Consider the following 27100-nt stretch of genomic DNA (forward strand, 5'->3'; position numbering starts at 1 on the left):
GAAGTGTGTTCTCTGTAGAAGAACTTGATATCACAAAACTGACAAAATGTCATTTGACCATTCATCCATACTTTTGCATACAACTGTAGGTAAACATTTACATCTTTGACATGTACTGTTAAAAATCCAGAAACTAAGAGGCAAAAAAGATGTAGAATATATTTTTTATGAGGGAACATTGTCAGGGCGGCACGGTGGCGTGGTGGGTAGCGCTGTCGCCTCACAGCAAGGAGGGCCTGGGTTCGATTCCCCAACCGGGTGACCGGGGTCCTCTCTGTGTGCATGTTCTCCCCGTGTCTGCGTGGGTTTCCTCCGGGTTCTCCGGTTTCCTCCCACAGTCCAAAGACATGCAGTCAGGCCAATTGGGTGTGCTAAATTGTCCCTAGGTGTGAGTGTGTGAGTGACTGTCTGTGTCTGTGTGTCTGCCCTGCGATGGACTGGCGACCTGTCCAGGGTGTATCCTGCCTTCCGCCCGAAGACTGCTGGGATAGGCTCCAGCTCCCCCCCGCGACCCTGACGGAGAAGCGGCTTAGAAAATGCATGGATGGATGGATGGAACATTGTCAACGACTCTTTTGGAAAGCTTTTTTTGTAATGACTCAGCTGAAAATGTCTGGTTTTAAAGGTACAGAGTGTAAGATTTTAGGGGGGGGTCTTTTAGTAGAAATGGAATATAGTGTACAAAACCATGTTTTAATTAGTGTATAATCACTTGTAACTACAAATTGTTGTGTTTTCTTTAACTTAGAATGAGCCTTTCATAGCTACATCGGCCAAACCAAACCCAACTCTAGAGAGTGTCTTTCATGTTTTACATTGAAGTGGTTGCTGGCAACGGCGAATCATTTTGTGTTGTGACAAGTGGAGTATCATACTTATTATTTACAAGAAAAAGCAAGAGGAGGTGAATCCTTGTTGTCAAAGAAGCAAAAACATGAAGAAGCAAAACAGGACAGAATCAGGACTGAAAACCTGATGACCCCTGTAGATTCTATTCACCCTCAGAAAGAGAAGTGTGAGATAGGGGGATTCAGTTGGTTGCAATCTGCGACTAGATCTTAGACACTGCACCTTTAAGATCGAAAGAGTTGAAGTGCCAGTAGGCACACAAAAGCAAAGAGTGGACAAATTTAATGCTTATAGATTTTATATTATATTTCAAGTTGAAGGCTTTTGTGTCATTTTTTGCTAAATATATGTTTTCTGTTTTTTTACAGACACTGAAAAATGAAACTTGTACTTATTGGGCATTTTGACTGTAAATCGAGTAAATGAAAGGCCAATCTCTGACTTTTGCACAGTGCTATAAATAAACCCACATAAATTTCACAGATGAACTTCAGGGGGAAAAAATTAAATGCAAGAAATCTAGTACCTTAGGTTTCAGTGCAAACTGATTGAGCTATTCTTAAGTTATATATGTGTATAATAAAACTTTGGGCTTGCTGGTGGGCCCTGGTCATATAAGGGACAACAAAAGCATGATTATTTTTTTGCAAATAATTCAAGTTAATAACATATTAGTGAGGCCAGTGTAACAGTTCAAGTAGAGCAGTGGGGCACAGATCCACTCTAGACATAAACCTGTTGCCTGAAGCACACAGTATTTACAGATACAGTGTTAGTGTTATATGCTGTAGTCTACAGCAGTTTTTCTCCAGGTGAGCAAACATGTTCTGTCAACAGCACAGACTGTTTTCACATTTAGCCTTTTGCAGCTTCCAGCATCCTCCCTTTTACCTGCACCAGATGTGTACTTCTAAAAATGACTGTGGAGACATATTTTGAAAACAGTTAAAGGTGGGTGACATAACAAATAAATAACATCACAATAGTTTTCACAAGACTTTTGTACTGACATTTTTACAGTACACAATGTGTATAACTATATTTTCATTTTTATGAACAAAAATTTACCAGACATTGGTTTAGCACATTTAAAAAATAAGTCAATATGTGTATTGAAAAAAAAAAAAAAATATATATATATATATGAATACAAATAATTATACAATAATAGTAAAAGAATAAAATGGAATATTGGGTTGACATCCAATCATCTACTTTTACTATGCAGTTTTTGCAGCTGTGAAACACTCATTGCCCACTCTATTAGATACCTTGTATGGCCAGAGTCAGACTTGTTTTCAGACCAGGAGATACACAATGCATACCAGTCCATCCCAAACTCTAACTGTATTTTTTCAGGTGCACATGCACCAAAGGCGTAGCAGAAATACATTTTTGGGTAGTGAAAAAGTTAATACTGGTCTAACTCTGCTCTAAGCCGATTTGGCACAAAAAACTTGCTTCTCTTATCATGAAGACATTCCGTCCAAGACCACTTGTTCCCTTTTGTGGGTAAGATTATCATACACAGAGCAGAAGCACCCCTCCCTTGGGCAGTTCCTGTGGAACTTGTAAAAGTTGGTAGGCCAACTTGATCAATACAATTTCCGAACATGCTAATGTCCCACAAAGTCATAATGTCAGGGTATAGCATATTCCTGACCCCTGTGCAGTCATACAGTCCAATACTTTTGCCCCTATGGTGATATAAAACAATAGCCACCAACCAGAACACTGGATTCACATAAACACAACCACCACACCGACACCCTTCACTGTAAAGTAAGTTGTGTCTGCTCACCATAGGCATGTTTGCCCAATGAAGACGACATCATTAAGTTAAAATCAGAGGGCACACTTAAAAAACCTAAATCATTGCATACTTTCATGGTGGGCATGAAAAATATTTATGATCCATTTATGTCTTATCTGTGATGGCTCGATGCTTTGAAGTAATGTTAGATGTTTGCTTTGACATTTTCACAAAGCTTTTGTAGTTGCAGATGCAAAGTCAGAGACAATAACTTCTTTGTTTCAGCGCACACACACACCACCACCACCCTGTCAGTGTCATTGCAGTACTGAGATACTTGCTCTGTGGTGGTCCTTTGGGGGTCCTGACCATTGAAGAAAAGGGTAAAAAGGGGCAAAAATGGATGTGTAGACACAGATGGACTACAGTTTGAAATAGTGGAACTTCAAAGTGCATCTATATGGTAAATGGAGCTGATAACATGAACGATGAGTGTAGATAAAAGGTAGGTGTAATACTGCCCAGGTGTAGTTACTATCCACTGTTTTTTGTTGTTGACAGGACCTTTGTAATCAGCATTTGTCTTTTTATGATACATGCAGTTGTTCAGTGATCTAGAAGTACTAAGAATAGTCACAATATCCTTAGAAAAACATATTGTGATGTAATTTATCACAAGAACCATAACATATTACCCATCATATCTGATAGTGGATTTGTAGTCTCAAAGGATTCTTTTCATTGTATACAAATCAATCTTGTCCCTCTTTGGTTCATTAGTTAAGTCTTAGCAAAATTCCATGCAAAATATGATCAAATTAAAGACCAAGGAGGCCAGAGACAGTTCTGTTTATCATCTAACAGATGATAGACAGGCCTTGGTAATAGCATTTATACTAATTGTAATTAAGAATAAGAGTATATTTATATATTATTAACATTATTATTTTAGCACATCATATCAAATGCATGAAACTAAATAAATGAATTTCATTCACTGCTATTAGACTAAGATCTGGAAGGTTAGATAAGGGTTGATTTAGAACAAGAACCCTGTTCAAAACCTCATTAATGTACACAGGGACCTAGAATGAATACCTTTGTTGACAGAGTTAGTTCCATGTAACTAAGTTGTTCTTTAATGCAGTGAGTACCTAACTGTTTAGTTTTATTTGCCTATAAAAAATATAGATACAATAAATCTATTAAAATCAATTTGTAACAGATTTACCTCTATTCCAGTAGTTGAATTACATGTTTGGCAATGTAGTTTAATATGCCCAGGCCTCTAGAGGGAGCTAGTTCAAGTGTCACATATAAAGGTGGCAAAGAAGAAGTTGGGGGCATGTTGCCTCCAACAAACAAACCTCTGTTGTTGTGGAGAAGTTCTTGCTGCTCAACTTTCCTTTGTTTGAGGAACTTCCATTCCCTTTTCATTCAGGAATTGTTGGATGTTTTTTTTTTATTACTTTGTGCCAGATACAAACATTGTTTTGAGGCTTGTTTGGGACTTATGCTAAAGCTAAGCTAGGGTTTGTGTTAGCAGGCCATAATTTCAGTAGAGTTTCAGTAGAGATCATATACTCATATAAACTTGGTAGGACAAGGGTCCTGCAGAGTGTTATATATTTGGTGGCTTGTATGGGGAATGCCTTTGACTTCTTTTATTTTCCCATTTCTGATATAAAAAAAAGGTATTTTCCAACTACCACCCAACATGGCAGCTACTCAGCCTGAGGTAGTGGATGGGCCTAGCCCTTTTGTTACAAGGCAGGAACCTCTTACTGACATCATTAGGACTCTTAGTAGTCTGTATCTCAACTCTGAGGAAGAGGAAGATGACATCAGTGAAGGGGATGACCTAGACATTCCTTCACCTCTGCCTGAACTCCTCTTACATGACCAGCACAATCAGACTTCTCCAGCAATTGGTGCTGAATGGGAGCAGAGGTTGGCAGCCCTGGAAGAAAAAATGCACATCATTTATGGCCTCGACAGTAGACTGGGAGACTTAGAACAGAGGTTGCAGGATCTGACCGGAAAAAAACAAGCCTTGGAGGAGAGGACGCGCTATAAATTGGAGAGACTAAGCGCATTATGGCGGTAGTAGAGCTCAAATTAAAGGACCTGGGTCGATCAGTAGTGGACTGTCTCAAACACAGAGACAAGAAGATTGACAGCCTGCTATCCACTGCCCTTCCTGTCCACCATGCCTCCCCTTCCATTGTCCCTGTCCACCATTCTACTGCTACTGCTTTTCCAGTCCGCCATTCCATTGCAAGCGTGGACAGGAATCCAGCTGGAGTTGATGTTTCTGAGTCACCGCCAAGGCCTAGACAGAGAGTCAGTTTACCTTCATCCCTACATCAGCAGGAAACATGTACTGTTGTTCACTCTAAGCCTCCTATATGCCTTGATTTTCCCAAGTATGGAGGTAGAGACAAGGACATGGATCCCATCACCTTTGTGGAGAAGTGTGAAGAGTTTTTAGCTGTCCACCCCCTGGGTGAGGCTGAATTGTTTGCAGTCTTAACATCTGCTCTGGAGGGAACTGCTAAGGACTGGTGGTCTGCGGAGAGAAGGAATATCAGCTTCTGGACACAGTTCAAAGCTATATTTCTAAAATCCTTTCTAATGGATGATTATGAGGCAGAAGTAGAAAGAAGACTTCATGAAAGGCATCAGGGACTACAGAGACCCTCAGCGACGTTGTCTTCCAGTACCATGCTCTTTGCCTCCAGTGGAAACAAGATATGCCAGAAAGAGATATTGTCCAAGCCATTCTGAAAAACTAATCCTCGCCTGGCTAGCCTTTTGAGAGGTACAGTAAAGACTGTGGCAGATTTAGTGAGAGTGGGAACCCTCATTGAAAGAGATATGTCTGAGATGAAGTCCTTTATGTCCTTTATGCACATGCTAATGGTGAGGCTCAGAAGAAGAGACATCCTCCCCCCAACAAGCAAAAATGTACTCTGGCATACCATATGTCTGCTACTAAGGGACAACCTGTCAACAGAAGTAAACCAAGGCAGCCGATCGCTTTCCCTATCAGGCTCAAGTCCCAAATAATATATGCACTAGTAGACACAGGGAGCACTTATTCGCTCATAAGATATTCTCTTTGGGAGAAGTTAAAGGCACCTAGAGAGATCTGGAAGCCTTTGGGAGGACAGACATTTTCTTTGGTAAATGGGTCAGTGCAGAGTGCTTTAGGCTTTGCCGAATGGGATCAAAGGTCCATGATTGTGAGCTGAATCTGAAGTTGTACATGCTGGATGACAGAAACCTAGCCTTTCCTTTGGTTCTGGGCATTGACTTCCTACATAGTGTTGGGGTAACTTCCAACAGTCCAGATGCAGAGGCTATCTCTCAGGTTTATCAATTTGGTGAAACCCCAACCTCATTGCAAGATGCCCTGCAACTGTATATGGCCCAGCCATTGCCAGGTGTTTCTCAACAAACCCCACAACATCTTGACCTATTGAGAGACAGAGCTGATGTAGACACTTTGGATAAAGAGACTCCATGACCTATTGCTTCATTGGCCACAGGTGTGTACCAATGTACTGGGTTTCACATCCAGGCTCCAACATCAGGTTATTACAATTGAACATATACCCATCAGAAAGAAAGCGTATAGGGTGTCACTTTAGAAGCAGAAGTTCATTGAACAGGAAATCAATGACAGGCTGGAAAAGAACACCATAAAGCCTTCCATCTCACCTTGGGCCTCCCCTGTTGTTCTGGTACCAAAGAAAGATGGTGGAATTCACTTTTGTGTTGATTATTGCGGGTTAAATGCCAAGACTCATTTGGATGCCTACCCCATGCCTCAGATCCAGGAGATCTTGGAGTCTTTGCATGGTGCTCACATATTCAGTACACTAGACCTGAAATGCGGATACTTGCAAGTTGGTCTTGAGGAGTCCAGCATACCAAAAACTGCTTTTGTTACTTGTCGAGGGTTATATGAATTTACCCTTCCAGCATCTCATGGAAAATGTGTTGCAAGACCGAAGATGAAAGTGCTCCTTTGTCTATATTGATGACCTTGTGATCTACTCTCCAGATGTGGAACAATATCTCTCCCATCTCAGTGCAGTCTTCTTAAGGTTACAGCAGACTGGACTCACCCTCAACCTCAAAGTGCAACCTCATGCAGCGATCTTTGGCCTTCTTGGGGCATGTCGTATCAGAGAAGGGCATCCAGATGAGTCCCGACAAAATCCAGGCCATCATGAGCCAGATAACATCAAAGAAGTTCAGCGGTTCCTCAGCATGGCAGGATGGTATCATCGTTTTATCCCTCAGTTTTCCCAGCAAGCTGCACCTCTTCATCGGTTGAAGAAAGGAGCAATCTGGAATTGGGGCAGTGCATGTCAAAATGCCTTTAGGGATATTAAAGAAGCCCTTCAGTCTGTCCCTATCTTGCAAGCCCCAGATTTTTCAAAACCCTTTGTGGTTCAGACCAATGCCAGTGAAAATGGAGTAGGGGTAGTTCTCACGCAAAAGGTCCAGAACCAGGAGCAAGTCATTGCTTATGCTTCTCGATTGCTTAATCCTGTGGAACAGGCCTATTCAATATCTGAGAAGGAGTGTTTGGCGGTGGTATGGGCAGTTGAGAAATGGAGGCAATAGCTGGAGGGACATAAGTTCACTGTGGTCATGGATCATGCTGCCCTTACCTGGGTTTTCAATTAACCAAGGCCTTCATCACGACTGATGAGATGGGCCATTAAGTTACAGAGCCTTCACTTTAAGGTTGTGTATCATAAAGGTCAGAGTAATGTAGTCCCTGATTTGCTGTCACGCAGTCTACCCCCAGCAGCACCTCTTACCATCTGTCAACCCAACTCCCATGGGAATGTCATGGGAAGAGATTGGCACTAGCCAGCTGGCAGATGCAGAGATTCAGAAACTAATACAGGAAATCAGGCAAGAACAAGAAGAACCTAACTGAATATACATTATGTGCTTCAGAATGGCTTTCTCTTTCGGAGACTCCCAAAGAAGGCTGGTGGACATAGGGACCAACTAGTGATCCCTTCAAGTCTTCGCCCTGCTATCCTCAAGTATGCCCATGATAACCCCCTCAGCAGACATTTAGGCAGAATGAAGACCCTGATGCGGATACTCAATATGGCTTATTGGCCAACTATCAGAAGGGACATCTGGGACTACTGCAAACAGTGCCAGGTTTGTCAGAAGTACAAACAGAGAATATCCAAGCTCAGCGGGCTTCTGCAATCCACTGCTCCTGTAGAGCCTGGTTACATGTGGGGTCTAGATTTTATGGGCACTTTCCCTCGCAGTCCTCAGCAAAATAAATATCTCCTGGTCATGGTCGATTACCACAGCAGGTGGGTTGAATTGTTTCTGCTCAGGACAGCTAGGATGCCACAGCTTGTGTCCATTCTGATCGGAGACCTTTTTACACGTTGGGGAACATCAAAAAACCTATCGAGGACCACAGTTTACTTCCCACTTTATCCATGAAGTGTGCAAGCGATGGGGAGTAACACACAAATTGACAACACCTTACCATCCACAAACCAACCTCACTGAACGCATTAACAAGGTACTGAAATCTATGATTTCGTCATATGTTCAGGACAATGTTCAGTGGAGTCAGCTCAGGCAGGCCCGATATTACAATGTTTGGAGAAAGGAGGATGAGTTCAAAGAAGGTGAATTAGTGTGGGTCAGGGCTCATCCCATATCTCGGGCAGACACTGGATTTTCTGCCAAGCTAGCTGCCAAATGGAAAGGTCCAGCTAGAATTGCACAACAAATCAATAAATTTAATTACAAGATAGAGTACTCTGACTCTCCAGGGGTAACAGATACAATCCACATAGAGAACATCAAAAGTTATTACGGCCCAGCTTTCACTGGGGGGAGGAGTTTGTAACAGATTTACCTCTATTCCAGTAGTTGAATTACATGTTTGGCAATGTAGTTTAACATGTCCAGGCCTCTAGAGGGAGCTAGTTCATCTTAGTGTCTCTAGTATCCCATATAAAGGTGGCAAAGGGCATGTTGCCTCCAACAAACAAACCTCTGTTGTGGAGAAGCTCTTGCTGCTCAACTTTCCAAGTCCTCTGTTTGAGGAACTTCCATTCCCTTTTCATTCAGTAAGTTGGATTTTTTTTTGGTCCTTTCGTCCACATGGACTCAGATTGATTCTTTTCTTACTTCTTTTTTTTTTTGGTATCTGTGTGTGGTTGGATTGTGTGTTAAATTTCTTATGTCTATGTAGAGGTGAGGTTGACTGATTTTGATATTGTATATACATCTCTACATCTTTGCAATAACACTAAAAAGGGTTCTTCTTTCTTGCATTTCTTATTTGTTTGTCCATTCATCTAGTATAGTCTAAGAAGTTCTCATTTTATATAACCTTGGTAGAACAAGGGTCCTGCAGAGTGTTATAAATTTACCTCATTGAAGTTTGAGTTTAGTTTTGATTATTTCACTAGGTATCACTCTTTGTAGACCCCAAATCATTAAATTTTAATCATTCTGATTGCCTCAGGCTGGGTCTCAGTGTTTTGTTATACACTTGCCAGCCACTTTATTAGGTACACCTTGCTAGTAAATGGTTGGACCTACTTTTGCCTTCAGAACTGCCTTAATTCTTCATGGCATACTTTCAAGAAGGTGTTGGAAACATTCCTCAGAGATTTTATTTATTTGAGTTACTGTTGCCTTACTATCATCTCGAACCAGTCTGCCCATTCTCCTCTGACCTCTCACATCGACAAGGCATTTTTGTCCATGCAACTGACCGCTCACTGGATATTTTCTCTTTTTTGGACCATTCTCTGTAAACCCTAGAGATGGTTGTGTATGAAAATCCCAGTAGATCAGCAGTTTCTGAAATACTCAGATTAACATGTCTGGCAATAACAACCGTGCCATGTTCAAAGTCACTTAAATCACCTTTCTTCACCATTCTGATGCTCGGCCTGCACCTCAGCAAGTTGTCCTGACCACCTCTACTACTTAAATGCATTGAGTTGCGGCCATGTGATTGGTTGATTTATCTGTGTTTTAACAAGCAATTGAACAGGTGTACCTAATGAAGTGGCTGGTGAATGTATTTCATAAGAATAACCCATTAACTGAATCATTTTTTTTTTCTTTAGAACAAATTACTTAATGGATTAACTGAACACATTTTTTTTTATAAATGTAATAAAAACAAACCCATTCTTGATAGGCTAACAAACCTGTTTTCAGCAACAATATCCTTATTGGTTATGTGTATTTAAAGGAGCAAAATGTAAGATAACACAACCTGTCATTCATACTCCACACCCCAATTAAATAGGGGGCAACATCACCAGAAAGTTGTGGTGTTCACCCCTATCATCAGTAACAAGAAAATACGCAGTCACTCCTCCCTGTACATTCCTCCCCCCTTCTTACCAGTCTAGAAGAAACATTGCAAGCTTGGCATTAAACTTCAGTATTAATCTGTTTGTCAATGCTTCTCTTTGCCACTGAATATGTGTATTGCTTGAAGCTTGCAACAATGAGGATAATGGTTGCTTGGCAAGAGCTTCAGACATTTTGCATATACTGTTCCTCTCATTTGCTACCTATCCTTAAATAGTCTAGCCAGGGGAGGTACCTTCAGCATGATGGAGGATAGAATACCAAAGCCAGTTTAAGGAGATCCTGGCCTCTTTTTTATTTTGACTGTTATATCAAGAACATGACTGCAAAATGCCAGAGGTTGCCTGTGAGCGAGACCTTGGTGAATGGAGCTAAATGGCTAAAAAGAACTTTCCTTTAATTTTAGAAAGCAGAAGGATGTATTTCACCAAAAAAGCAAAGAAAACTTACGCATGTGTTTCCTTTATTCTACAGCAAACAGGTTTTGGGCAGCAGGACACTAGCATTGCTGCTACTGAGTGCTGGTTGGTTGGTGAGTGGAGCAGCTCATTGGTTGTTTGGGGCCACAGATGTCCTGAACCTACATGAGGTGTTTCTATTTTTTTTTTTAAACTTGCGTTCAAAAGCATTTAAAAATAGAACAGCTGTGATAAAATATTTCATTTGCTGTTCTGTGTTCAGAATATGAGTGAACACTTCTGTATTAGAAACTATGATTTTGATCAAATGGTTCCATATTAACCCACTCATATTGGAATCTAGTGTTTCTCCCTCTAGTGTTTCTCCCTCTAGTGTTTATGGAACCTGGAAGATATTAGAGTGGAACACACCCTGGAGGTAGTGCTACCTCTTCATCCTCAGATGTTGAACTGATAGCAGATTTGATGGTACAGTGAGTCACTATCAAAGTGGTATACAAGACATGATGGACCAGGGCTAACTGGTTAGCTTGCTAACTTCAGTAGATATCTCTACAACACGATGGACATCTTTGACAATGTCAGAACTGTTATTTCTTCACATTCTGTTTATAATTTTGAAACATTTTAAATTAAAAACATATAAATTCAAATTCAGACGTTTTCCAAAAATATATATTTGCATCATTAAGAAGACCACGTCGCCAAGTTGGTGGGCAAGCTGTAACTCTGACTGTGCTTTGATGTACCTTTTTACTACAACTACAACTCTGAAGGTGGAAAAAAAATTCAAGCAAAATAGGTCACAATGATGAATGATTGGTGGACTTGACCTATAAAGCCTGCATGAGTTCAGAAGATTCCAATCTGTGAGATTTTACAAAAACTAATAAAAGCTAAAACGTTTAAACTTTTGCACACAACATACAACAGCTACACTAGTTTACTAAAAGCAGATTTCATAAATGTAGGTGGCAGAATCTCAAATAACATCTCATTTTGTAATTCAAACACTGACCTTCAGTTGTTTCTAATCTTAATCACTGCATTAAGACTATAATTGTCATTGAGTTGATTTAAAGGAAAAGATGCAATTATATGTTGTGGTGAGTGGGCAGAAGGGTTGCTGGCTTACCTGCTTATTTATTTGTTTACTTGTATACTTATGGATGTTTGTGTGCTGGTGAGTATGACTCTAACTGGTCCTTAGATGGGAAAGACCTCACGTTATGTACAGACACTTACTGGACTGGCTATGCTATCTTGTGGCCTGGTAACCAGTGATCACTGGACTAGTACAGTGCATCAGCTATACACTAGGGGTGATATTTTGAAGTGGGAAGTGACTGCAAAGCCGAGCCAAGACAGACTGGTGCGTTGGACGGAGGAAAATGTTTTTGGCCTCGAGGGGACTGGGGCTTCATCTCCAACATGTAATTTACTGTATATAAGCGCAAACTGTGCACGAATGAATTCTACTAGCAGTCTGGCATTGAATGTCTTTGTTAATGTTATCTGTTTTTGGACCTCCTGAAGTATGGACCATGTTTTGAACCATTTTTTTAAGTAAGGTTCTCACCAGCCATAATGAGCATTTTAATCATAATTTGAATCCTTAAGTGTTAAAACACACATTTAACACATTATGTTTAACATTATCTTAACTTTATCTAACTATGCTCCATAGATCTTCTTCCCCATATTTTGGCCCACTTCTGTAGTGTATTTTTAATTCATCATCTTGGGACTTTTCCAGTAGGATATACTTGGCTAACCCCTGATTCAGCATCTTTAATAGCTGCTGGACACAAGCTGCTTCATAGTATTTGAGAGGGGAGTACCACATACATTTGTGGTCTAGTTAGTAAGGGGCTGCTCCTGTCCCATCCAGACTGCTGACCCTCATAGTTTGAGTCTGTTTTGTGAGAATGATCCTCAAAGTGAACATGTTTAGGAATCATTTCTCTTTTTCTCACCACTCTGAAATGGGAATATGTGAAACATACTTGCATTATTCAACCATTCAGATATAGAAGTCATTTAGAGTGATCTGATGTGTGAGATGGTTCACTGTGGAAATTTCTTTAGTGTTGCTGATAGGAACCAGGGGTAGTGATGCCTACAGCACAAATATAGCCACTTTATTTTGTATCTTTAGTGGGAATGCGTTTGACGTCAGTGAAACCATGGCAACTTACAGTCCACTTGAGTTCAGAAACCATCAGCGATGATGAGCGGTCAGCGATTTGGGTGATAAGAGGTGAGAAGTCACTGCTAGTGTAAGTGCAGGGTAAAGAGATTAATCACTCTAAAAGCTAGCTTTTTTTTTTACGTGAAATGGTTATGAAAACAGATTTCTCTGTTCATGGCAGAGAGATACATTTAGACAAAATAGTTTCTGAAGAAATGTACTTTTTATTTTAACACCATTAAACATTATCAGCATTACATATAAGAACCAGTAGGTTCACTGGTTGTTTTGTCATATAACCCCAATTCCAATGAGGTTGGGACGTTGTATAAAACATAAATAAAAACAGAATACGATAATTTGCAAATCCTTTTCAACCTATATTCAATTGAATACACTACGACGACAAGATATTTAATGTTCAAACAGAGAAACTTTTGTTTTTTGCAAATATTCACCCATTTTGAATTTGATGCCTGCAACATGTTCCAAAGAAGTTGGGACAGGGGCAACAAAAGACTGGAAAAGTTGAGGAATGCACAACATTCAACAAAGTTGAGGAATGCTTGGAACATTCTACAGGAGAACAGGTTAATTGGAAACAGGTGAGTGTCATGATTGGGTTCACAAGCAAGGACGGGGCGAGGTTCACTTTGTGACCAACTGCATGAGCAAATAGTCCAACAGTTTAAGAACAACATTTCTCAACGTGCAATTGCAAGGAATTTAGGGATTTCATCATCTACAGTCCATAATATCATCAAAAGATTCAGAGAATCTGGAGAAATCTCTGCAAGTAAGCGGCAAGGCAGAAAACCAACATTGAATGCCTGTGACCTTTGATCCCTCAGGCGGCACTGCATTAAAACCCGACATCATTCTGTAATGGATATTCCCACATGGGCTCAGGAACACTTCAGAAAACCACTGTCAGTGAATACAGTTTGTTGCTCCATCTACAAGTGCAAGTTAAAACTCTGCCATGCAAACTGAAAGCCATATATCAACACCACCCAGAAACGCCGCCGGCTTCTCTGGGCCCGAGCTCATCTGAGATGGACTGACGCAAAGTGGAAAAGTGTCCTGTTGTCTGACGAGTCCACATTTCAAACTGTTTTTGGAAATCATGGAGGCCATGTCCTCCGGGCCAAAGAGGAAAGGACTGTCCGGATTGTTATCAGCGCAAAGTTCAAAAGCCAGCATCTCTGATGGTGTGGGGGTGCGTTAGTGCCCATGGCATGGGTAACTTGCACATCTGTGAAGGCACCATTAATGCTGAAAGGTACTTACAGGTTTTGCAGCAACATCTGCTGCCATCCAAGCAACGTCTTTTTCAGGGACGTCCTGCTTATTTCAGCAAGACAATGCCAAGCCACATTCTGCACGTGTTACAACAGCGTGGCTTCATAGTAAAAGAGTGCGGGTACTAGACTGGCCTGCCTGCAGTCCAGACCGGTCTCCCATTGAAAATGTTTGGCGCGTTATGAAGCGCAAAATACGACAACGGAGACCCCGGACTGTTGAGCAACTGAAGTTGTACATCAAGCAAGAATGGGAAAGAATTCCACCTACAAAGCTTCAACAATCAGTGTCCTCAGTTCCCAAACGCTTATTGAGTGTTGTTAAAAGGAAAGGTGATGTAACACAGTGGTAAACACGCCGCTGTCCCAACTTCTTTGGAATGTGTTGCAGCCATAAAAATCACAATGAGTGAATATTTGCAAAAAACTATAAAGTTTATCCGTTTGAACATTAAATATCTTGTCTTTGTAGTGTAATCAATTGAATATAGGTTGAAAAGGATTTGCAAATCATCATTCTGTATTTATTTGTTTTACACAACGTCCCAACTTCACTGGAATTGGGGTTGTAAATAAAACCATGTTTTGAACCTTTTTTTTCTTTTTTCAGTTTAGTTCTACTTTAGAAAAAGCCCCCATTGAAGGTTGGGCTGTTACTGCAGCATTTTGTGGCTGGTCTGGTTAAGTGTATCTATTCTGAAAAAAATGACAGGAAATCTCAAAATAAAATGTTAGTGCTAGCATACCAAAAACTAAAGAATTACCTATGTCTTTATTGAGTACAAAGGTTCAATACTTACTCTGTCAGAGCAAGAAAAAAACTCTTTATTTTATTCTTTATATTTGTTAAAAACAGAACATGTCTGCCCACATTCAAGGCCTTCATCAGATGTACTCAAAGCATGCAAACAAATATTTGATGAAATACTCAAATGTGGGAATGTGAAAACACATGAAATAATTTCTCTTGTACTTGATATTTGTCATATGGGCCTCTTTGGGCCTCCATGTATGGGCCTCTTTGCTTAGGCTGCTGTCCCCACGAACCGGACCCGGATAAGTGGTCGAGGATGGATGGATGGATGGATGGATGGATGGATAGATGGATATCTCTGGTCATGTTATTTCTTTTGGTTTGACTATACATCAGTTAAAGGAAAGATTATTAATTTCTTTAAAGTTTAGAACATAGTGTCTTAAGCCATCAGAATTTACTATAAGCTCTGTAGCAAAATCAGTTTTGAGAATATGACACTTTCAAACTGAGACTGTATTAATTCCTATTTAAAATGTATGCAGAATGCAAATTCTCAAGGAACCACATTACCTGCAAGTGAAGGCTGGGTTACTTAAAGCAGGGACTGCAGTGCACGGATCGCTCAATGGCACCTTTGTGAAGGAAACCTATACTGATGGCAGAGTGAGCAGAGTTCAGAAATGGTAAGAACAGAGTGGAGAGCACTGTGCTTTACATTAAATGAACATTGTAAACTGGTGCGATTTCTGAGGTCCGTCTGTGGGGTTTGTGTGGGCTTATGTACTAAAAAGGTAGCAATTCATAATTCATTTTTACATGACCATTTTCTAACTGCTCTTTATTAAACATGCTGTTTTTGTTACTCTTACTTTAAAGAATGATGTAAATGACCTCCATCTCATCTGCCCTGCCATCGTTTCATTAAAGCATTCCAGACTCCTAATAGGCAAAAGTGTGTGTGTGTGTGTGTGTGATTTATTTATTTTATAAATTTATATATATAATACACACACAAATTTATATATATAATACACACACAGTGGTGCTTGAAAGTTTGTGAACCCTTTAGAGTTTTCTATATTTCTGCATAAATATGACCTAAAACAACTAAGGAGAACCCAATTAAACAAATTACATAAACATTATACTTGTCATTTGTTTATTGGAAAAAATTATCCAATATTACATATTTGTGAGTGGCAAAAGTATGTGAACCTTTGCTTTCAGTATGTGCAGCAATAACTGCAGCTAAACGTTTCCGGTAACTGTTGGTCAGTCCTGCACACCGGCTTGGAGGAATTTTAGCCGATTCCTGCGCACAGAACAGCTTCAACTCTGGGATGTTGGTTTCCTCACATTAACTGCTTGTTTCAGGTCTTCCACAGCATTTCGACGGGATTAAGGTCAGGACTTTGACTTGGCCATTCCAAAACATTAACTTTATTCTTCTTTAACTATTCTTTGGTAGAACGACTTGTATGCTTAGGGTCGCTGTCTTGCTGCACGACCCACCTTCTCTTGATATTCAGCTCATGGACAGATGTCCTCACATTTTCCTTTAGAATTCTCTGCTATAATTCAGAATTCATTGTTCCATGAATGATGGCAAGCTGTCCTGGCCCAGATGCAGCAAAACAGGCCCAAACCATGATACTACCACCACCATGTTTCACAGATGGGATAAGGTTCTTATGCTGGAATGCAGTGCTTTCCTTTCTCCAAACTTAACGATTTCCATGTAAACCCAAAAGTTCTGTTTTGTTCTCATCTGTCCACAAAGCATTCTTCGAATAGCCTTCTGGCTTGTCGACGTGATCTTTAGCAAACTGCAGATGAGCAGCAATGTTCTTTTTGGAGAGCAGTGGCTTTCTCCTCGCATCCCTGCCATGCACACCATTGTTGTTCCTTGTTCTCCTGGTGGTGGACTCATGAACATTAACATTAGCCAATGTGAGAGAGGCCTTCAGTTGCTTAGAAGTTACCCTGGGGTCCTTTGTGACCTCGCTGACTACTACACGCCTTGCTTTTGGAGTGATTTTTGTCGGTCGCCCACTCCTGGGGGGGGAAACGATGGTCTTGAATTTCCTCCATTTGTACACAATCTGTCTGACTGTGGATTGGTGGAGTCCAAACTCTTTAGAGATGGGTTTGTAACCTTTTCCAGCCTCATGAGCATCAACAACTCTTTTTCTGAAGTCCTCAAAAATCTCCTTTGTTCGGGCCATGATGCACTTCCATAAACACGTTGTGAAGAGCAGACTTTGATAGATCCCTGTTCTTTAAATAAAACAGGGTGCCCACTCACACTTGACTGTCATCCCATTGATTGAAAACACCTGACTCTGATTTTCACCTTCAAATGAACTGCAGATCCTACAGGTTCACAGACCTTTGCTACTCACAAATATGTAATATTGGATAATTTTCCTCAATAAACAAATGACCAAGTATAATGTTTTTATGTAATTTGTTTAATTGGGTTCTCTTTATCTGCTTTCAGGAATCTGATGTTGTTTTAGGTCATATTTATGCAGAAATATAGAAAATTCTAAAAGGTTCACAAACTTTCAATCATCACTGTGTGTGTGTGTGTGTGTGTGTGTATATTTTATATTTATATAATATGAGAGAGAAAGTGAGAGAAAGTTGTCCAACATGTAAATGACCTCCATTCTGATCAGCTGCTGTCCTGCCACTGTGTTTCACTAAAGCAGTCCGCACTCCTAAATATATATATATATATATATATATGAGAGAGAGAAATGTCCAACTGTTTTTTTGTGTAAATGTAACAAGCATGAATTATTTCAATCTGTCAGGAACACCATAGTATAGAGTCATGTATAGCAATTCTACTAGTTATACTGATGAGATGGAGTTGTACGTTCCAGTTCAGTGACACAGTTACACATAATGGAATCTGTGTTAAAGAAAAAAACCTAAATAATCAGGAACGTCCTCCTGCTAAACTGTGACAAAGATATTGCTGTTGAATCCTAAGTCGACACAACATAAAGTTGCAGCTTTCATCCTTGACCTTACCTTGGCCTTAGTTGTTTTTCAGTGCAGTCCAAAAGCTACAGTTTAAGACCTTGGAGTAACACTGGTTGCTAGTTTACCATTTGAGTTCCAGTCTCTTAAAGGCTGCATTTTGTTACTTGATACGGAGCCCTGCTGGTAACATCCTGTATAAATAAAAAATGCATGACCACAACTTAGTAAGCCGTGGGAACGTGGCAATGATCTTCCCACACCTTACTAAGTCCTGGCAATGCATTAGGATCTCGTTCCCATGTGTTAATTCATGGCCGTACATTATTTTTATTTATATGGCATGTCACCAGCTGGGCTCTGTAACTTGAAAAACTTATACAAATGAAAACATATGCTTAACCCTAAAGTTACTGAGAAATTAGTTCATATTCGATTAGACCGCTGTTGTTACTGGCTAGTTACCTTCCTGTCTTTCCAAATTGGCTCTGACTAGTTCTGAATGCTGCCCTGCGATGGACTGGCGACCTGTCCAGGGTGTATCCTGCCTTCCACCCGAAGACTGCTGGGATAGGCTACAGCACCCCCCCGCGACCCTGACGGAGAAGCGGATTAGAAAATGGATGGATGGATGGATAGTTCTGAATGCAACAGCATATGTGCTTCCCAGGAAAAGCATATTACTCCAATCTTAATCAGTTGGCACTTCCCATTAAGTTTCACAGTAACTACAAAATCTGATCTATGTTTCTGACGTATAAAGCTGTTAATGGTCTAGCTTTAGCAGATCCTAAAGATCTGTTGAAGCATTATAGCCCATCCAGACTGTTTCGCACAGACGAAGCAGGCTTACTGCAAACCCTTAGGATCACTTACAGCTCAGTCGGTGGACGATCATTTTCTTATGTAGTTCATGAACTATTGAAAATCATTAGAGAATACTTGAAGTGGAATCTTCACAGATTTAAAATATTTACAATATCAAACTACTTCTAATATTATTAATAAAGATACGCCAGGTAAACACAAAATGCTGTTTCCAAATGATGATTTCATTTAATGAAGCAAAAATGTTGTTCAGCCCTACCTGGCTCGATGTGAAAAGGTAATTGCCCCTTAGTTACTAAATGAATCAGTTAACCAAATCTGATTGGCTGTTGGATTCAACGCCACTTGTCAAACCCAGCCGCTTAAATAGGACCTGTCTGGCAACGTGAAGCAGGCAGGTAGGTTTCAAAATGCAGCACAGGAGGTCACAAAAGAATTCAGACTAACATCTAAAGAACTGCAGGCCTTACTTACTTCAGTTAATGTCAGTGCAAATGATCCCACAGTAATAAATTCTGCTCTCTGTCAGAAAATCTTGAAGGAGAATGTCTGCCCATTATTTCATGACCCAAAGCTCAAGTGCAGTTGGGTTATGCTGCAGGACAATGATCAAAACACACAAGTAAGCTCACCTCTGAAGCTCATGACTCAAAAGAAACAAAATTCTTTGGAGTGGCCTAGTCAAAGTCTGACTGGAATCCCACTGAGATGTTGTGGCAGGCCTCAAATGTTGGTAGCTTGCAGTTAATGCTTGAAAACCCGACAAACCCTCCAACAGTTTAGGCTGACAATTTCTTGCCCACTGGTGTCCAACAGTGCTCTGTTTTAGGGCACTTACAGTTCTACCTCTAGAATACAAAACCCTTAAACATCACTTTTATACTTAGTAGTCATACATGTCATCTCAGCCAGATTCAGATTAACAAAACCTATTGGAATAGTGTGTTAAAGACAAAAGCCTGGATAACTTGGAACTTTCTCTTGCTAAGTTCAGGAAAAAAATGGAAATATTCATGTTGGGTTAAAAGTATGGTTGTTTTTAATCCTGTCTTGCTTGTCTTCATGGTCATACACCAGAGAAGTAGCTTAAACATGTTTTGTTATACTCTACCTCTATATGTATATCCATCCATCCATCCTCCAAGCCGCTTCTCCGTCAGGGTTGAGCCTATCCCAGCGGTCATCGGGCGGAAGGCAGGATACACCCTGGACAGGTCGCCAGTCCATTGCAGGACAGTCAGTCACACACTCACACTCACACCCAGGGGGGATTTAGCATGTCCAATTGGCCTGACCGCATGTCTTTGGACTGTGGGAGGAAACTAGAGAACCCGGAGGAAACCCACGCAGACACAGGGAGAACATGCAAACTCCACACAGAGAGGACCCTGATCACCCGGCCGGGGAATCGAATCCAGGCCCTCCTCGCTGTGAGGCAACAACGCTACCCACCGTTCCACCATGCCTCCCCTCTATATGTATAATGAAAGTATAAAGTTGAATTGCATTAATGTTTTTTTTCAGTGCTGCCAGGTCAGGTAGATACATCCAGACTACTCTGATGTTCACAAGTGTTTTTATAAGAGGACTTCTCCACCTTTTTAACCAGGATAGCACTGGGTTTGACAAGAGAACCACAAGCATGCATGGGTATTCTCTGTTTCTTTTTCTTTCTCATTCCTTTCCCTTTGCTTTTTTGTTAATAACTCTTTTTCCCTATTTAGGCAAATTGATTACTTTTAAAAAGTTGTGCAAAGACGTAATGGCGTGGCATGGGATGTATTCAGAATGCACTGAAGAGCACCCCATAGATGATTTACATATTTTGTTGTTTTATGTATTTTAATCATGTGATAATGCTTACCATGTGCTGTTGCTGTTTAATGCATAAAATGACTGAAAGCTATTTGGAAATAAACTGCAATTAGTAAAAGGTATGTTTCATATATTTTATGATGACTTATTGAGATTCATGACATGTTAGCAGCCATTTGTGAATGTTTCTCCAAAACAACAGATCCTACTTGGTCAGGTGAGACAGTGGTAAAGTCGTCTCTTTTCAGTTTATCTCTCTTCTGACTGAATGCGGTTTGTATTATCAGTTAAACTGAGCTGTGAATTGCAGGCTAAATGTAGCGTTAGCGATGCTGGAGCTATTTTTGACACAACTGAAACTAATTTATAAACCACAAACAGAGACTTTTATACAGACATGGTGACAGAATGAACCTGTGAACCTGTTTCTGTCGAAATTGTAGCCCCACTCACTCAGTGGCTGTGTTTACATGCAAAGATTTTTACCAATCCGATTGAATACAATCAGATTACAGGTTCAGAGTTTTTGCTCACTCTGCTCAACAATCTGATGAAAATCTTCGTTTACATGCCCACTACAAGTAATCCGATGCAAAATGACGGGCATGCGTGGAGCAGCGCTGAGAGTAAACGTTACCATGAGAGTGAACATCACGTGAGGTCCAGTCGGCGAGATGAGCAGCAGTGAGCAGTGCTTGTGTTTTTAATGGCTTTAAATTGACTTCAGACGTCCTTCACATGCACTTATAAAGGAAGACGTTGTGCTCTGAGACACATAAGCTGGCTGTCTGTCCCACCGCCGCCTTTTAAGCTCAGAGTATTAACCTCGTCTCCTCTGTAGACCCGTTATAAACCTTTCGCTATGATGCGCCGCGCATGCGCAGAACTTTCTTCCACCTTCTGATTGGAGTGTAATCGGATTCAGGCGTTTACACGGCTATTATTCTTCTATTTAACGGATTATTTAGAGGTTTACCCACCTCGTTCAATCGGATAGAAACTGTATTCCGAGTGGCCTCAATCGGATTAGTCTATTCCGATTGAGGTGTTTACATGGACGGATTCTACTCCGATTGAGCCATTAGTCGGATTATTAACGGATTATCAGGCTGCATGTGAACGTGGCTTGTGTTTCTCTGTGCTCGCTGTAAACAGTCAGATGATTCAAAACTCGGGAGTGTTCGGTTCACTTCAGCAAAGTGTTCAGAATGTCCGCAGAGTCAGTAAAGTGAGTCGACTCAGACAAGTGATTCGTTTGCTTATCATAACGCGTTCAGACCAGCCCACTGTTCCCTCCCCTCTCTACCACGCGCCCTCACACTATGCAAATATTGCCCCCCCCTCTTGTGGTGTGTCCTGCAGCATGTAGCTTTCCTCACTTCTATCGACCAGTTGGCTCGCTGGACAGCAGCTGGAGGACTGTGCAGCATGGCTCAGTGGAGGCTTACTCTCACACTTACAGCTCTTTGCGTCTTCGTTTGGCGGGGTAAGTGAGGGAAAACCTCTGCTTGACAGCACATATGTTAGTTTTAAAAACACAGCTGGAAAGTTTTGGCTGCGAGTGATGCCCAAAGTGGGCAGTAGAGAACTGATGCTCATACGCCTTGCGTGGGCATTACATTTGGAACTGTTGTATAGACTGATGGTGATTCTGATGAGCATCCAGTTTCATTATGAATCAATACTGTGTAACGGTTTTGCAAATGTCTTATCACCTGTAATGTAACCTAGCACCAACTCCTTTATATCTTCCATAGCTTTGGCTTGAATTCTGTTCCAGCTTTACTTATCTTGCATATGGTCTTCAGCCATAGCCTGTTGGTGAGATGCTGGCATTCCAGTTTCATGTTTGTTTGATGTGAGGTGGATCATTTTGAAGCAAAGTAAACTTATGTAGATTAGTATAAATATAATATAAATTGGGTCCCTTAAAGAAGTAATACTGCCAAGAAATATGAATGACTGAATTTGTTATTGGGAAGCATTATTAGGATAATCGAGAGATTCACCGACGTGGGCTATCCAATATCTTTCATTTATGTATCTGCTGATGCCAATACATATACCTGATGAAGAAATGTAGAAACTTGGCCTAAATCTACCTGGATCAGCTTTATGGAGAAATGTAATGTAATGTACATTATATGTACCGTATCATACTGTATGATTTTGGTTTGACATATCACGCAAATCTGAGCATCTGTTTGATGCTAGGAATTGTTTTTAAACAGTTATCTGCCCATACTGATGTTATCCAGATGTTGTGTTTTCATCATTTATTCATGTACATGGTGGAACATTTACACATATATACAGCATGTAAAGAAATGAGTAAGTTTTCAATTTTTTTTTCTTTTTAATATCACAAAGTGTAACATTAGAGAACATAGAAAGAGCATAAAAAGGCAGCGCTTCTATGACGACCACTGTACAACACAGCCAATGTCTGCTTGACAGACGATGAGCGTATGTGGTGCGTGTTTGTTGTCTGGACGTGTCTTAGTTTGAGTCAGGATGTATGCAATGAAATCAGAAGCACAACTGTGTGCCGCCCACCTCACAGACCACGAGACTGCGCTTAAATGGAGCCTTGCTTGTGAGAGCACTAAGCTTCCTTTCATAACATCATGATCAACAGGGTTATTATCACGATGTGGGAGAGAGAACACTTTTAAACTAGGTTTCACAAACCTATACGCTGCAGACTGCTGAATCGCCCCAGGCCTGCTTGTGTTTGCCGTTTGTTAAACAAGCCCATTTATCATGTCATCCTTCACAAGTTCTTTGTTAGGTGTTTTTGTAGCAGGGAAGGATGTTGAATGACAGCGGCATCATCAGCAGCATTGTTCCAGATCCAAGGTGTTTGATATTTTACGTCAGTGATGCCATTTCCCTTCGCTCCCTCTCCTCTTTCTCTAACTTCCTACCTTCCTTATTCTTAATCCCCGGAACATCCTAGTATGCCGAACCCTTGCTAAATGCTTCTCCTCATTGTGCAGACCTCCTGTTTGAGCTCATGTTCCAATTTTGTCTGTGATCTCATGCTTCTCTTAAGTTAACCACATGCCTTCTTTGGTTTTCTGCAATGCTCCTTATCTAATCTACCCTCCTTCTAAAGGGGGAGCCATTTAAGTACAGGGTGGAAAAAATGAAAAATTAACATGTGAAGCTTGAAATATTAAACTATTGCCAAACGCACCTCTACCCTGGATCGACATACATCACTCCTCTGATGTCTTTCATGGGAACCACAGTCAGAGTTAGTCAAAATTAGGCATTTGGATGCATCCTTACTGTGTTTCTGTGAATGTTATAAAATCTCTGTTTTGCACAAAGACGAGCAAATTTTTAGTTTTTTCCAAATAAAAGTGCATTTTCTGAGCCAAACCAATCTGTGTAGCACATACATGTAGTGTAGAATCAATACACATCGATTATATCCAAAAACAAATGTATTGATTTTTAACCACAAAGTTGATGCTCATATAGAACTTGAACATGTGTTGTTGCACCGCTGCCTCTTTTTGATACATCCTTTGATCACAGGAAGTTCGGGACATGCCTTATTTTTTATTGACTTGTTTTCAAAGTTAGCCTGAGGTTTTGGAGATCACTACATGGTGCAGGTCTACTCTTGTTACACTGTTGAATGAAATAATTGATTGATAAAAATCGTCTGAAATCACTGATGTATCACTGTAACAGTAACTTCATAGGAGAAGTCAAAAAGTTCTTAACGTTAGTGTACGTAAAGTTAAGTGATACTTTCTTAGTCCCACAAACGGGGAAGTTCCACATCCGCATTTAACCCATCCATGAAGTGAAACATCACATACACACTAGTGAATACACACACACTAGGGGGCAGTGAGCACACTTGCCCAGAGCGGTGGGCAGCCCTATCCACAGCGCCCGGGGAGCAATTGGGGGTTAGGTGTCTTGCTCAAGGACACCTCAGTCATGGACTGTCCGCACTGGGGATTGAACTGGCAACCTTCCAGTCACAGGGCCAGGTCCCGAACCTCCAGCCCATGACTGCATCAGTAGTGCTGGACCATTTCTGTCTGTCTAAACATCATGAAAAGTTCACACAGTGTGAAAGGCAGCTGGCACTGTTAAATGTTTTAAAAACAGAAAAGTATGTTTCAATTTTTATCACCGTGACGGTATATGGGATGGTTTCCATGGTTACACGGTGGGCAGCCCTATGCACGGCACCCAAGGGGCAATTGGGGGTTAGGTGTCTTGCTCAAGAACACCTCAGTCATGGACTGTCGGCACTGGGGATTGAACTGGCAACCTTCCAGTCACAGGGTCAGTTCCATAACCTCCAGCCCACGACTTGGGGCAGTCACAGGGCCAGTTCCATAACCTCCAGCCCACAACTTGCATAGGGCTGCCCGCCGTTCTGGGTAAGTGTGCTCACTGCCCCCTAGTGTGTGTGTGTGTGTGTGTGTGTGGTGTTTCACTTCACGGATGGGTTAAATGCGGAGGTGGAATTTCCCCGATTAAAAAAAGTATCACTTAACCTCATAGTATCCCTCACTCCGTGTCTGAAACCAAAACTACGCTCATGGTTGCTGAAATTACAGTGGTAGTGTCCTCAATCTTTTTTTTTACTTTTCAGAAGGAAATATTGGGGATGTGGTATCACCTTTTAATATCTAAATGATAGTATAGCTTCATGTCTTCTACAGTTTGTCTTGTGTGTTTAGCACACCATGTTTATACAGTGATTGACAAAAAGAATCGCTCTAAGTATGCCACATGCTCATCACCCCTGTCTCTCTGTAGGTGGAACTCATTCAAATGGCTAAACTAATATCTGTGACAGAGGTTAGGTCATACCTTGCTGCTTGTTGCTATCTAGACTACCTATAATAGGAAGCACGTTTTAGAGCTGTAGTGTCTCTGAGCCTGTATCAGTTTGGCTGGCTAAATGTGAGATTGACTGTACAGCAAATAGAGAACAGAAGCTTTGAGCAGTTGACTTTTACCTCATGAGAGCAACATCAGTGCTTCTAACTCAACCCAAACCTAATAAATGAATTTGCTACCTGTGGTTATCAGCATATTTAACCCTTAGAAATCACAGTTAGTCACCAGCAATAACAAAACATATGATATATATAAAAATAATTTCCCACACATAGTTCACTGAAACATGCAGGGAAATTATGTTGAAAATGTTGATTATAAACTTTCAGTCCTTTTTTTTGTTCATAAGATAAAGATATTGTATTATGATTTGAATTAAAGTTTTTTTGTACTGTTGTGCAGTCTTGTGTACAGAAAGTTAAAAACCTCTAACATTTTTGTCATTTCTTGACTATCAGAAATGCAGATGTAGATACAGACTGTGAATTAAATATGCAATTACATAATTACATTTAAATGTACAGCAAAAGTGCAGTAATTACTCCGTGTCTCAGGGTTAAATGAAATAATGTAGTGCTGTGTGTATGAACACATACAGACTACTCCCAGAGAAATCTGACGTAGTCTCATTGCCCAAGGACTCTGTATATTGTTTGTGTCTCCTAAAGGATGTCCTCACTTCCTGGCTCATCAAAGGAGTAATACATTGGGATTCCAGCAGTTTTTGCCACAAAGAGAAAATATGCCTTGCTCCATGAGACCATCTAATTATGGGTGAATTGCAGTCCCATACTACTGCAGTGTATGTGATATGGAGCATCCTTCCTCACGTACAAAGAGCTGTAGAGCAACAATAAACTCCTTTGTGGCTAATCTTCCTTAGAGATAAGGCAGTGTAGATCTGGTCAGTGTACCAGCAGAATGCTGCTTTAAACAGAAGTAATTATATTTCCTGTTGGCGGGAGAAAGTGTCTGGAATGCTGCATCCTGACGTCTAAACTATTTTAGCGTACGACTTGCCAAAAATGAGCATACTTACTAAGAAATAAAGATGCCAGAGAGAACAGTAAAGGGGTCTTTAGAGTGATGCCATAGAATAAGGACTTTTTGTTTACCTTGAGAATCATTCAATGAATTTTTGTTTATGGAAGCATTTTAAAATGAGATGTGCAAGTTTAAAGTATCTCCACATAATGTAATGGTTCTGTAATAATTAGTTACTGTAGTTACTGTAAGTCAAAAACAGCTTTATTTGTAAATGTGCAGTTTGTTAATACTAGTAGATCTAGTAAAACTGCAGACATTGTGAAAACTAGTCATTTTGCTGTCTGTTTTTTGCTATGCAGGTGCTGTTCACTTTGTTTGGCTGGGTCAGTTCTAATTGTCCTTTTCATGCAAATATTGAAGTACAAGCCAAACAGCTCATTAGCTCTCTTCCCTCCTGACTGTTGCTGCTTAATAGCCATGAGTTGAGGAGCTCAAATAAATAAACGTGCTCACTGCTGCCCTCTAAAGATGTTATCAGCTGACGTCAAATAAACAGACGTTACTCACTGTTGTGTTATAGCACCAGGTAAAAGTCAGAGATTTTGTTTTTTTTGTATTTAAATAAGATTAAATAATTGCAATCAGACTTAATATTTTCAATAAAGTGTATGTAATTATAATAATTCTGTAATAATTTCTATAGTTCTGCATGGGCACCACATACTGAATACAAAGCAAAAATAATGTAGTATGTGACAAATTAGAATATACTGTAAATAACGCAGTCGTGCCAATATTGGATTGCCTTGACCTCAGCGTCAGCAGTCAGAATGACTTAGATGAAGTTTAATTAATACTGGCTGTTCTTTTTAATAGCCCCCCAGTGGCTGAGCTGAATTAGCCTGAATGATGAATAGCAGCTGATCTTCC

General features: G+C 40.5%; 1 protein-coding gene and 1 long non-coding RNA gene across 3 annotated transcripts in view; both read left to right on the forward strand.

Moving 5' to 3' along the window:
- The first annotated feature begins 8659 nt into the window (after positions 1–8659).
- LOC108439967 lies at positions 8660–11075 on the forward strand. Its single transcript, XR_001858796.1, has 3 exons — positions 8660–8736; positions 10478–10592; positions 10781–11075. It is a non-coding gene; the product is annotated as an uncharacterized LOC108439967 (long non-coding RNA).
- Positions 11076–14809: 3734 nt separating this feature from the next.
- The window catches only part of mcamb (melanoma cell adhesion molecule b), a 57118-nt gene continuing 44827 nt past the window's right edge, over positions 14810–27100 (forward strand). The window contains exons 1-2 of one of the 2 annotated variants that reach the window (XM_017718643.2): positions 14810–15354; positions 21668–21791. In XM_017718643.2, coding sequence (XP_017574132.2) covers positions 15352–15354; positions 21668–21791 — 127 coding nt within the window. In that variant the 5' untranslated portion in view covers positions 14810–15351. The remainder of the gene's footprint in view (positions 15355–21667; positions 21792–27100) is intronic. The other variant, XM_017718644.2, reaches the window with a different exon arrangement.

This window comes from Pygocentrus nattereri, chromosome 17 (genome assembly GCF_015220715.1).
Source record: "Pygocentrus nattereri isolate fPygNat1 chromosome 17, fPygNat1.pri, whole genome shotgun sequence".
In the NCBI taxonomy this organism is placed as follows: domain Eukaryota; kingdom Metazoa; phylum Chordata; class Actinopteri; order Characiformes; family Serrasalmidae; genus Pygocentrus; species Pygocentrus nattereri.